Consider the following 12,839-nt stretch of genomic DNA (forward strand, 5'->3'; position numbering starts at 1 on the left):
TGTGTGACCAGGTAAGTATGGAACAGGCAGGCAGCATGTTGCAGTGGGGCATATCATAGACCTGGTTCCAGGCTCTAGTGGCAAGACCCATTACTGCGCTGAATTATTGACATGACAGGGACAACCCATGTGAACAATGACTAAGCAAGCTAGGAGTCAAAAGAGTCAACATATTTTTTTTAAAAACCCAAAGAAAAAAGAATTAAACACAGAGGGCGATAAGAGATAGAGAAAAGTACAACAACCAGGCTGATAGAAATGCCCAAACTTGGCTGGATGGACACAAAGAAACAGTTTGACCAAATTGGATGCAGTAACTTGCACCCTTTTTGTAAGTTGCCTTGGATCCCCTCAGGGAGAAAGGCAGGGTAAAAATACTGTTAATAAATAAACAAACTTGTAATGCCTACAGAGGTAGCTGGGAAGTTACTCAAGGGCAGAACACACAAAATCCCAATGCATCACTAAACTGGTGAAGTTTGCAGACTGCCTTGGAGTGAAAAGAGCAAACAAAATGCAATTAAATTATCTAGCTAGAAATACAGTCCCTATTATTAGCTACTTATATTATCACAAGGATCCCACCCCTTTACGTAGACAGACAAGTTGTCATTCCCAGGTGTCCATGTGCTGACTGGGCAGCCTATTTTAAAAGGACAAGGACTGCTGCAGATGCATATCTGAGCCAAATGAACCACCATATAAGTAAAAAGAGGAGGGGGAAAAGGGCACCAATTACACGTTCTCTTTCATCTTTGCCAAGAAGTCACTGAGTAGTCTCTCTCATTCCCACAACCATGCAATCCACCACCACCAAGCAAAATCTGCAATATGGGGATAATTCTGACACTTATAAGGATTGCTGAGATAATGATTGTGAGGCACTTTGAATTCCCAAAATGTCATCCATAAATGCAAAGCATGATAATTATCTGTTCATGTTGGCTCAAATACTGAATATTTACTGTTTCTGTTTAAAAGGAAACCTTAAGTGCCTACACAGATGAACTGAAGAGGGAGATTTGTATTGGCCATATAGTCTCTACATGGAATTGGATTAACACAATCAAAGCATAAGGAATGCTCTAAAGCAGTCAGACTTGCTAATTTCAGGAACAAAGGTTCTTAATCAGTTCTCATTTTGGTTTAATTATGTCCAGATAATAGTTAATTTAAAAAAATGCTATTGGTCTCCAAAGGAGCAGGCATGACATTCTAGCACCGCAATAATCAAGTACCCTGCACTTTTATTAGCCGATAGAAATATGTCCTTTCACTGTAAGTGTTTTATTCAAGGTCTCTTACCATGTATTAACTGTTGCAATAGCTCCTTTCCTCTTAAAATTATGAACCTAGTTTCCATGATTTATTTATCCCACATAATTTCATAATATAATGACAAATTACCCAGTCATAATGGACAACTAACTCAAGGGGATATCATCCGTTCTACTTCTTCATCTGTTTACTCATGCAAAAGACTGGAGGAACATCCTGCCATGAGTGTGAGATCCCCAAGGTCACATGTTTGTAATCCTCCATTAACCATGCACATATTGCATAGTAATGCCTCCTATTGTGCTGTGGAAGTGATCCTGGAAAAGAAAATGCTGTGCAAAACAGCTCTATAGGAGATCATTCTATTCTAATGTAGATGAGTTCGTAGTACTGTACTTAACAATGCACTAGGCAAGAGCCTGCTGCATAAAACCACTATGGCTGCCACTCCTCCTACATGGCTGTGATGGAAGATGATGGGAGGAGAAGCCCAGGAGGATGAGCTGGGTTGTGACTCATTCTTTGAAAGTACTGGCTTCGCATTTAAGAAGGTATCTACAGAGTGGCTACAAAGTCCTTATGCAGACTTAAATCCCAAATCCACACAATTTCATGCACTGGGATTTTGGGGGCACCCTGTGGGGAAGGCTGCCTTGTCTGTTGTTCTCTTGAACTATTTCCTGCTAGCAAGTTATGTCTACCAGAGCATTTCTCTTCAGAGTGCTGGTGCATCCCCAGTCAGAATCATTCTTGGACTAAATTGTTAAGGATCTTGCCTCTGACAACACGGCTGCCACTGAATTCCTTATAGGTTGAGCTCTCTTGGATTTACCAGAACACATCATTCTCACTGACCCCACACTAGCCAGAATAGAACACTCTCATTGATGATCAGAAGAAAAGCTTATTGTCCCCCTTTGTACCATTGACTCAAAAGGCCACTAACCTCTCCATCCTGGAAATGCTTCTTGAGTTGCTTCAGCATGAGGGTGAGTTTTTTGGATTGTACACCACTGTAAGCCAGAAGCATGCTGCCAAACTGACGCTCTGTGATCCGGCCATTTACAGGATCATGTCTTTCAAACTGAAAGAGAAATGAATATGAATTCACAATAAAAAGCTATGAAAAACGTTAATTCACAACGCTTCTTTGCAAAAAATGATGCATCAATCAGGAGAGGTGCAGGTAGGTACAAAATAGCTATTTGTATGGGAAAAAGTCTAATGATAAAGAAAACCATTTTCAACATCACTGGGATTTCATCTGTCCTTCTCATTAAGGAGCAGGAGTATTTTATCTTCATCTGTTCTATTCTTCTTGTGGATTATATTTTTTGTGATCATAATGCTGATTATCATGTCCAATCTAGAATTAAAACAGATACTTCCATATACGATTGTCAAAAGTCCATATACTATTGTCAAAACTTTTATCCACACTGTGAGGGCTAGAAATAATTTCACTGAGAATGAAAAGTGAGGTTGTAATTAGTGTAGTCTGACAAAGAGAGAAAAGATCCATAAACATAGGCAGGAAATGACAAGATTTTATTTCTTGGATTATAGCAGCTCTCACCAAAACCATGGCTCGTGGGCCAGATCCGGTGTTTGGTGAAAGTTCTCTTTCCACAAGCAGTGCTTACTATACTGCCATGATGCTGCTTCATTCTTCACCTGTTCTGGGCACGCTTTGGACAGTTGCGTCTGCCCAAACATCTTGCTACAAAGCCTGCTAGAACGTTGGGCAATAGATATGAACTGCCCAGAGCATCCCTGTGCCCAGATTGGGTGAAGAATGAAACTGCAGCGTGGCGCAATGGTAAGCGCTGGTCAGGATGGGGAGCGCTTTTTTGGAGTGTAGCAGTCTCCAGCATTGGTAGAAGGGATTTTATGTTAAAATCAGAGCTGTTGATTTTAAATAAGCCATAGAACCACAGAGGAGGGTCCCAGCTCACAGCGATGCTTCACATGCACAAGAACCAAGGCTGAACTCCCTAGCATCTCCATGTAGGAAAATTCCTGTCTGCGCTCACGGATGAGAAGCCAAGACAATCATGTAAGGGGTGTTTTATGTGTGACCCCACTTTTTATAACCGGTGGGCATTAACCAAGTATTACCTGATTGGATACGGGGGAGGCAGTCACCTTGACTCCCTTGTTTTTGGGAATCATTGTCCAATGCCCTGGGATTCAATGTCAAGATCTTTGTTATAGGTCAATTTGAGAAGGAAGAACAGGGACAAACATGGCTACAGGATCCAAATGACTTTGTAGCTCCTTGACAATGCTGAGGCGAAGCCTCCAAGGTGGTCTGACAGTGCAAAACAGGTAAAAAAGAAAAACAACTGGAAGAAAATCAGGGCTTTCCACCAAAATAATTAAAAAAAGCAAAGATGACAACACTAAAAGTAGATCTTCTAAGCACTAACAATAGAAGTGTATCTCCACTTTTTCCCATTAATGCTGCATCAACTCTCTCTTAGACCTCATATAATTTACTAAAAGCAAAACTGCCACCAAAGGATTGGCTTAAACACTATGCTAGTAACTCAGATATCCTTTGAAGCAATTAAAAAAATGTTCCCAGTCTTTTCAGCAAGGGATTAAAAAAAAAATAAGGAAAGGAATAAAATGTCTAAGTAGCAAGCACTGCCACTCCTTAGTGGTTCCTGTTTCTGTAACATTAAGCACAACAATCTGTCATCAGTAAGCAGCAATATAAATGTGACCATTAGTGCCTGTAGAGCAATCTCTATGACACTATTAAAAAAAAACCAGGAGGTAACCCAAAGCACATCCTCCTTTGATATCCACACAATTCAATTCACTCATTCATAGGGAAGAGAAGAAGTCATCAATGAAGATATACACCACAGAAACAACAGAGCCTAGTGCTAACCTGACAAGTTGCTCTTCAAATAGATTCTTGCCTTCAGAGCCTCTCTGGAATACTGTTGTATCATTTAGACAGGGCTGCATAATAATCCAAACTCACTCAGCCAGATGCAATTTGTCACTTAGTCTGACAGCACTGAAGGTTTTCCAAATTTTACAGAGCTTCACCAGAAACTCAAGAGCATGCACATGCTGTACTCATCACAAATGGAAAAGGAATGCAGTTGAGATGATACAGCGCAGGTCTTCCTTAACTGGTAAGCCTTGTGCATGCTGCGTTGACACCAATAACTTGTTTTTGGTATTTGACAGGAACAAGACAGAAAATGCTCAAAAAGCATCATGTGTCAGAATTCTCTACATATATAAAAAGAAAAATAGCCTCTTGTCACATATCTATCACTTCCTGGTACAGGAGAGCATGGATTTTTAATAAAGAAGTTTGGACTTAAGTGTACATTTAAGCCATTTTGTGTTGATGCCTACATGCCAGTACTTTGAATTTTCTCAAACATATTAGAAAAAGGACACATGCTACGAAGTATGATTCCCTAACAACATGAGCTCTGTAGTAGTGAGAGATAAGCTGCCTGAGGCTGCGATTGCCTACACTCTTTTCAGGTCTACTGTTTCACTGTAGCAAGTAGTGGACTGGTTGTAAGGCATGTTGTACCCTTTAAAGGAAGAACAGTGTGACATGGAAGAGCCTAAATCAGGGGAGTCAAACATAAGGCCTGTGGGCCAAATGTGACCCCTGGAAGCAATTTATCTGGCCCTCATTATAATTAGATTCTCCCAGCTGGATAATTGGGCTCTCTCATATTTTGAAAATATGAACAAGATATACACATTTTTTCTTCTGGCATTTGCAGCTAATGAGTTTCTATGTGAGAACAAAGTCCTTATTTCTGGCCATCTTCTGCTAAATGATGTCACTTTCTGCTTAACGATGTCACTTCCGGCCCTTAGCAGGCAACATGATTGCTAACTTCGGCCCTCTGTATAAATTGAGTTCGCTACCCCTGGTCTAGACATTATGCAAAAGCCTGGATAGCACCAGGCTCAGAGATTACACCACACACAGTTTGGATAAGGGGAGAGACCACAGCTTGGCAGCAGAGAGCATGCACTACCTCACCCTTACCCGAGATCTGTTGCCTGTTGAAGTAAACAGTTTCAGGTTAAACAGACCAATGGTCTGGCTCAATATTGGACAGCTTTGTTCAGCTCCACAACTGTATGAATATCAGCACACAGTCAATATCAGCTGAACTATGAAAAATGCTTCATTTCCCTTGCTCCACCCCCCAGCGTACCCCAGATACCAGAGTGTCTACATTAGCTTAATTTGCCTCAACTAGGCATAACTCAGTTATAAATGCTTCAGAATTCACAGGCAAGAAAGAAAGGGGGCAGAGTGGGTAGACGAAAGCCGCAGCAGCAGCAAAAGGGCACATACATCACCGTCTTTCAAGCAGGCAAATATGTGACAGCAGGGCAAGGTAACTAGAGAATGCAAGCCAAACACACACACACACACACACACACACACACACACACACACACACACACACACACAGAGGAAAATGAACATTTCTGTCTATATGTATTCTTCCCACCACTTCCCCTTCTGCTGTCACCAGCTGTAGTGCTTCCTTCTGCCAGGAAGCAAAGTCCAGCTGTTATATACCCTGTCATCTGCCAGGGACAGCAGGTGAATTCCTTCAGGGTCTTAGTCTCAAACAGCTGGAGATGGTAGAAGCTCAATTTGTCTTCTAAGGGTTGATTCACACAGCAGAAAAAACACTACCTATCTGGAAGTGGCTTCTGTGCAGAAAACTGCCTTAACTGCCACACATGGGCCATCATGTATGATGAACATGTATGCATTTATCACACCAAATTGGGGCTTCTTCCCATGAACACACTGAAAAAGGTGCACATGTATTCATCACATGAGATCTGCTGCAGGAGTCACACTGCCTGAGTTTTGACTTGTCAGAAGTAGCCCCATGTGAAATATGCTAGGCAGGTACTACGGCCCATTGAACTCTAATGCAGTGATTCTCAAACTTTTAGCATCAGGAACCACTTTTTAGAATGGGAATCTGTCAGGACCCACCAGAAGTGATGTCATGACCAAAAGTGACATCATCAAGCACGAAAATGTTTAACAATCCTAGGCTGTAATCCTACCCACACTTACCCAGGAGTAAGTCCCATTTACTACCATTGTTAAAAGCATATACATAGTAGCCTGTTCAAACTACAGATCTGTAACATTTTCCTAAATGCAGTCACGTACCATGGCAGCATCAAGACTATTACATGAAAAATAAAATATTGAAGTGAATGGAGACCCACCTAGTGGGTCCCGACCTACAGTTTGAGAAACACTGCTCTAAAGGATTTGCATCTGTGTAAATATTATCCCAGCGCAATTAGTAAACTGCATACTAGAAATCTGTCTTAAGAAAAAGCCAAGAAATACAGAAGAGTAGTCCATGTTTGATTTTAATGGAAGAATACTTTCTTTAGAACACAAATTGAAAAGAGATTGGTTTGATGTTCCAAATTAATCTAGCAGAACATATTCCTTCAAAATTCAATATGCAAATAATTCATAAAGCACTTAAATATGTAATAAAAATGGCTAGTTATCTAGCTTCCCCAAGGAAAGCACTCCTCCATGAATAATGAAACCCTATTTATTTTCCAAAATAATATTTCTTATTTCATTTCCTCCCCGCCTTCCACTTTAGCTGCGCCTTTGTAGGAATGTAAAAAAGAGAATGAAAAGAAAATTTTAGCAGAATTGCCTTCAGCCCAAACCTCCTTTGAGTCTTTAAAGAACAAAATTTAGAGAACATGGATAATGCCTTTTCACTGAAAGACACCCCACCTTTTCTGAATAGAAAAGCACAAGTCTTTTAGATTAGGAAACAGCAATGCACCAAGCCCAAGAGCTTAATTTATTGATACAATATTGTAGAAAAATAATATTTTTCAATGTAGTTTTTGTCTTTTGTGCTTGCCGTCCAGTATACAAGGTCACTTTAAACAGAGCAGGATGACAAGGCAAAGCTCAACGCTTCCTTCCTTTCACATAACTGCTCAGATTAATAGCAGAGACAACCTTTCCTGAATTAAAATGGGAGGCATACCTGACGCTTATACAACCCAGATTTTAACTGTTAGAGTAAGAATTACCCAGCTTTAGAGGCACTAACCTGCCTATGTTTCTGCATTTCATTTTTGGGAACATACCCTCTGATAGGAAAGAGAGACATACTGCTTCTCATGCTGGCGTCATGTACTACATCTCTTTGGGCTGCTGCCAAGGTTCCAGAGTTCCCAGAGGATGCCCGTCTTGACCTCTGTGGTGAATTAGGCCAAGCCAGTAACTGGCAACCGCCAGCTGAGCAGACTCCCTCCCTCACCATGGTGACAGATGTGATTTATTTTATTCTCAGTGGGCCAGCAACACTACTTGGGGCATTGCTGGGGGCGGGATCATGGCAGGCAGAAGCTGATGGCTTAAATGCTGTTGCTGGCTGGCTAAGGATGAAGAACCCCATGTCTATGACTGCAAGAAGAGGAATGAAGGGTTCACCACAGATCACCTTGCTAAAAGGCTCTTGAAATATGAAACGAGCCTTGGCAAAGATGCAATAAGCGTTCTCTCCGAAAGCAGTTGATTCTGCTGCATCTCTTCATCAGCAGTGACTGAATGATCCTATCCCATTAAGAGGTGCAGCAGAATCACACACAGAGGCAGAAAGGAAGAAGCCAAAGGCAAATCACGTAGAGATATAGCAGGGAGCCCGAGTGCGGTTGGGTCTTTTCAGCCAGGGGAACCTTTCACTTTGTGCCTGCAGTACAGCATATTAGTGCATTTGACAAACGTTTTGGGAATTATTTCATGAGCACCACATGCACTGCAAATGCTGACAACAAACCTGTGGTAACAAGATTTATTACTTGACCTTTGCTCCTGTTGTCTATCTATCTTGTACAAAGAATTTAAACACATACAGTGCGTTGAGACTCACTCCTTCAGACATACGCAAATGCCACTTAAGAAAGCTTAACCTATTTTACTCCAACAAAGACGTGTTCAGAATAATTCTGAAAGGCTGCTGGTGTCAGAGGAAATGGGCCTTGAAAGCATCGAAAAACATGCACCAAAAGCACTAAGGATGATGGATTCTGGTTAGATGCGCAAGCATCAGCATTTCTGAAATCTCCTACTTGTTTTGATGATGGTAAAAATAGCAAAATCAAGGAAAACTCTCCATAATTTGGATCAGAACTGCCCTATAAAACCAAGTAGTTATGCTCAAACAGCTCCTGTTTTAAATGAGTATCACAGAATGTCCTGGAGATCAGATGTTAAGTACAAGGAGAGAAATTCAACATAGCACTTTGGGCCTGACATTTAATTTACTTTATATTCCATAGCATCCATAAGAAGAAGGAAGGGGAAGGCAGAGCAAGGGGAGAGCATCTTGAGCCAAGCAGTGAGTGCTTGGAGAGGCATCAAGCTGGCAGCTGGCTTCTGCGCTTCACAGATCTCACTAGTGGTTGAGAATTCAGAGCAAAGCAACAAGATGTTCCCGTGACACTCGTGGGAGTGTTCTGCAGTGACTGGCTTTCCACACTGTCACTTCTCATGCCGTAGTAAGTTAGCAGAAGAAGGAAACCTCCAAAGTGACTGCTCAGAGATGCCAAAATAAAGTTTTCAATATTTTCATTGGGACAGTGAGGTCAAGAAGAATAGATAAAACCACCACTTGATAACTCGGAGGCATTCATCTGCATAGCACAAAGTTATCCAGTTAAAGTCATGAGAGATAGGAGCACAAAATAAACAATGGTTGTATAGAGAACACTCTGGTCTACAGGTATGATTTAGATCTGCAGTTTCCATTTTCAATATCTTCCCTTCACATACAAAGGAATGTAAGGGGAGGGGAAGTATGTGAGCTCCAGACTTGGCACAGCTATTCACAATAATCTACATCAGGGATGTCATTCAGAGGGGCAAAGTTAGCATTCATGGTGCCTGCTGAGGGCTGGAAGTGACATCATTAGGCAGATGATTACCAGAAATAAAGCACTTTGCTTTCATATAGAAACTCATTACCTGCAAATGACAGAAGAGAAAATGTGCAAATCTTGTTCATATTTTCAAGACATGGGACAGCTCAATTATAACAGGGGTCAGAAAAATTGCTTCTGGGGGCATTCATCCTGTGGGCCTTAGGTATGACACCTCTGTTTCCTGTTAGACCCAAACTTAGGAAACCGTGTTTTTTTCCCCCCACTGTGGCCAGTTAAAACAAACCAGATCAAAACTGTGATTCAATGTTCCTGGTTGTTTTAATTAATCACAGTGAGAATAAACCATGGTTTTCCAAGATTGGACATAACAAGGAACTGCAGTAGATTTAAAAGCAGAAGTCTTCAATCCCCTTCCCTCATGCACAGAGGAGAAGAGGAGAGAGGGAACACTGAGCCTGAGGCTCATGTGTTATTATGTAAACCATGGTTTTTTAGATTGTGTGAACAAAGCATCCCAGACACAATGGGTCTGAAGCTTCAACTGGTGAAAAGGATAAGATGAATAGTATTCCTCATGTGCTATACTGTCTACATTGTTGCCCTTTCTCCTTAGCCCAAGGATGCTTAAACATGGATCAGTTCACTAGCACCAAAGGAGGGTGTGTACCCCTGCACCACCTGAGCCTCCCTCAAATGTTGCCTCTGAGTGCAGCTGCATGCACCCTCATGGCAATGGGTGGGGCAGGAAGGCAAACAAGCAGGCACACCTTAGCCCCCCTTCCCTTTACTTACAGCGTCTCTGCTCTGTGATGCTTCTCTTTGAAATGAATTGGAGCAGGGGGTGATGGGATCCCACAATCCCCTGTTCCAGCTTGTTGCGAACAAAAGTGGTGCAGAGCAGGGAGACTGCATGCCACACTTTTTGTAAGTAAAGGAAGGGGGGAAAGAAAGGGGGTGAACTCCCAGCCTCCTGACCCTGTGAGCACTAAGCACATGGGAAAAGTTGATCTGGAGCTGTAGAAGCTTTCCCGTTCCCCTACTTTCCAACAATGCTGGGGACGGGACTACTGCTGCTGCAATCCCATCCCAACTTGCTCCCTTGCAATTTGGAAGCAGATTGGAGCACTTAGTGAAGCCGCAGCTTGGAGAGGGCAGCAGACAGATGGGCTTAGGGTTTGTCTGTTTGCCTCCTTTCCAAGGATTCCCCAGGTTGTAACACCATGCAATAAATTTCAGGTCATCCATTTTTCTCAAATTGATGTTTGGAATGTTTCCATTGGACAGTGGCAGAAGACTCCAGTTTGTCTATAAGCAGTGAAAACGGCTGCCTACCATACCTTCTATTTGTCTTTTAAGAAAATTCTATAAGCTTCAAAACAACCTAAAGTGATCCAGAGGGGTAACTGAGGGAAGGGGAAAGAAGCAAGACACACAGCTCATGTATGTAACCATCCACACACCATTTAGTACCTTTCTGAGGTGCTTTCTAGAGGCATGATCCTGACACAGTCCCCATAAAGTAGTTGCTGCTTCCAAAAAAGAACCCCCCCCCCAAAAAGGGGCCCTTCTTTCCATTTGGCCCAAGTGGAGTTTACCGGGGTTCCCACAGCAGGGAAGTCTATTGCTATGGAAGCAGCAGGAGAGCCAACTAAACTAGCCAATCGCAGTTGCTCTGTACCTATATGCACATATGAGAGGGGGGCGGTAGCTCTGCTTTGATTGAAACAGGACAGTGAAATTTCAAAAATAAAAATAATTTAAAAGTAAAAGCAAAATTCAAATATTCAAAAGCAGGAACTTGAATTTATATTTAAAAAATAGGTATTGGAACTTAAAAAAAAACAAGCCTTGACATTAGAGGCAAATGAAAAAAAAAACCTAATGCAGGCTATCTATACATCTCTGTAGATAGACTTCTGTTCTTAGCTGCATTTCCCTTTTTTGCCTCCCAAGTCCAGAGGAACATGACAACAACACACAGATATCTATGCAAGTGCTGGAACAAACCAACCCTCTTTTATGAGGGTTCAGGGGGATCAAGATTCTATGTTTCCCATTGGTTACTCCAGCAGTAAGAAACCCCAACCCACTCCCCTGGACTTTTTCTTGGCCATGGTCATTTGGGTAGACTTGACCAACGGACAAGAGTGGGTACAACCCAGTGGGGTGCTGGTATCTTTTTTCTGCCCCTTCACACCAGTAGGTCCAATATACAATTCAAGTCTTTCTAATGGATATGCAGGTTAATAAAGGAATCATAGAGAGGTACACTAGCTGACTAAGTTCTATGTTACATACACAGAGGTGCTTCACATCAGGATTCTCTTACTGAAAATTCTAGGGTGCACAGCTTTTGTGTTTGACCACTGAGCTTTTGCCCTGAGCCTAAATTTTCAAGGTTACAAAATTCTGTTAACCTGCTGACAGCAGGACTGCGAGATTTGAACCCATAAACACACAGGCACAAGCTTAGTGAAGGTTCTGGGCCCAAATGACTAAATACGTAATAGTATCTAACTTCTGGAAAGGTCAGAACTGACCCGTGAACTTCCCGTACAGCTACATGTGGAAAGTGCTTCAGCAAGAACAATTTTTTTCACAGCAGAATAGAGATTGGTTCTAAGAAATAAATATCGATGGTTTCCTTTGAATGACAAGCTTGAAATGTATGGCACATTATGAGTATAGACAGATGCATATGGATGCTTGTGAAAAACAACCTTAGAAATAACTTCTCAGCATCACTATACTCAGAACATCTTCAAAAAAAGATAATCACTTTGGAAGCTGTCCAATTGAAGTGAGCAACTGTTATTGCATTGCCTGAACAAATGTTTCTACTGACAGGGTCTTAGGCATATACTTACTGCATTTTTTTAGTTATAAGTTAATGGGTAGCAGAAAACAATCAAGCTAGATGCTGCAAAACACTAAATGCAGCTAAAAGAGAATAGATAACACAATGTCAAAATGAGAAAAAAAGGAAGATTTACTTGATTGAAATTTATTGTTAAAGTGATCGGACTGAAACGTAAAAAAAATAAACACTATGCATTGTAAATGCATTTATGGGATAGGCAGTTCAATACTTTACTGTTACATTCATGTGCCATACTCCATCCATAGATAAATCAATGTGGAGAAGAAAATGAGAGCACCTACTGTGACGGAAAAATGTTTTGTCTTATATGCAAAAAATATGGTATATGTAGGCTCTTCTCCTGAATTCCAGTGAGAACATTTATCCAACGATGCACAAGAGCATCTGCTTTGTACAAAATGCTTAGAGAATCATTGTAAATGCCTTATCTCTTCCCCCTCTCCTAAGAGTGGTCATTCAAAAGAAAAATCATTCATGCTAAATCAATGTGTAAAGAGAGACATATGCACAAAGCAGGCATTAATGAGCAGTCAGGGAGTTCTGACAAGCAATGATTGTTTGGGGCCATTAACTGAACACTGAGGGTACGATTCTGATTTGGAATATATACTTCTAAAAGAAGCAGTTGTTCAAAGTTCTATTTAACAAGCAGAAGCATTTTTTTTGTCATAGAGACGGCCCTCCACATGGCTCTGAAAAAGCTTTCTGTACCATCATCAAG

At 41.4% G+C, this 12,839-nt stretch overlaps 1 protein-coding gene across 1 annotated transcript in view; it reads right to left on the reverse strand.

Annotated features, from left to right (window-relative positions):
* Positions 1–12,839, reverse strand: part of MICU1 (mitochondrial calcium uptake 1) — a 171,302-nt gene that overhangs the window by 46,971 nt on the left and 111,492 nt on the right. Inside the window, exon 9 of the mRNA XM_066620365.1 lies at positions 2,225–2,362. Within this exon, the coding sequence (XP_066476462.1) occupies positions 2,225–2,362 (138 nt within the window). The remainder of the gene's footprint in view (positions 1–2,224; positions 2,363–12,839) is intronic.

This window comes from Tiliqua scincoides, chromosome 3 (assembly GCF_035046505.1).
Source record: "Tiliqua scincoides isolate rTilSci1 chromosome 3, rTilSci1.hap2, whole genome shotgun sequence".
NCBI lineage: Eukaryota > Metazoa > Chordata > Lepidosauria > Squamata > Scincidae > Tiliqua > Tiliqua scincoides.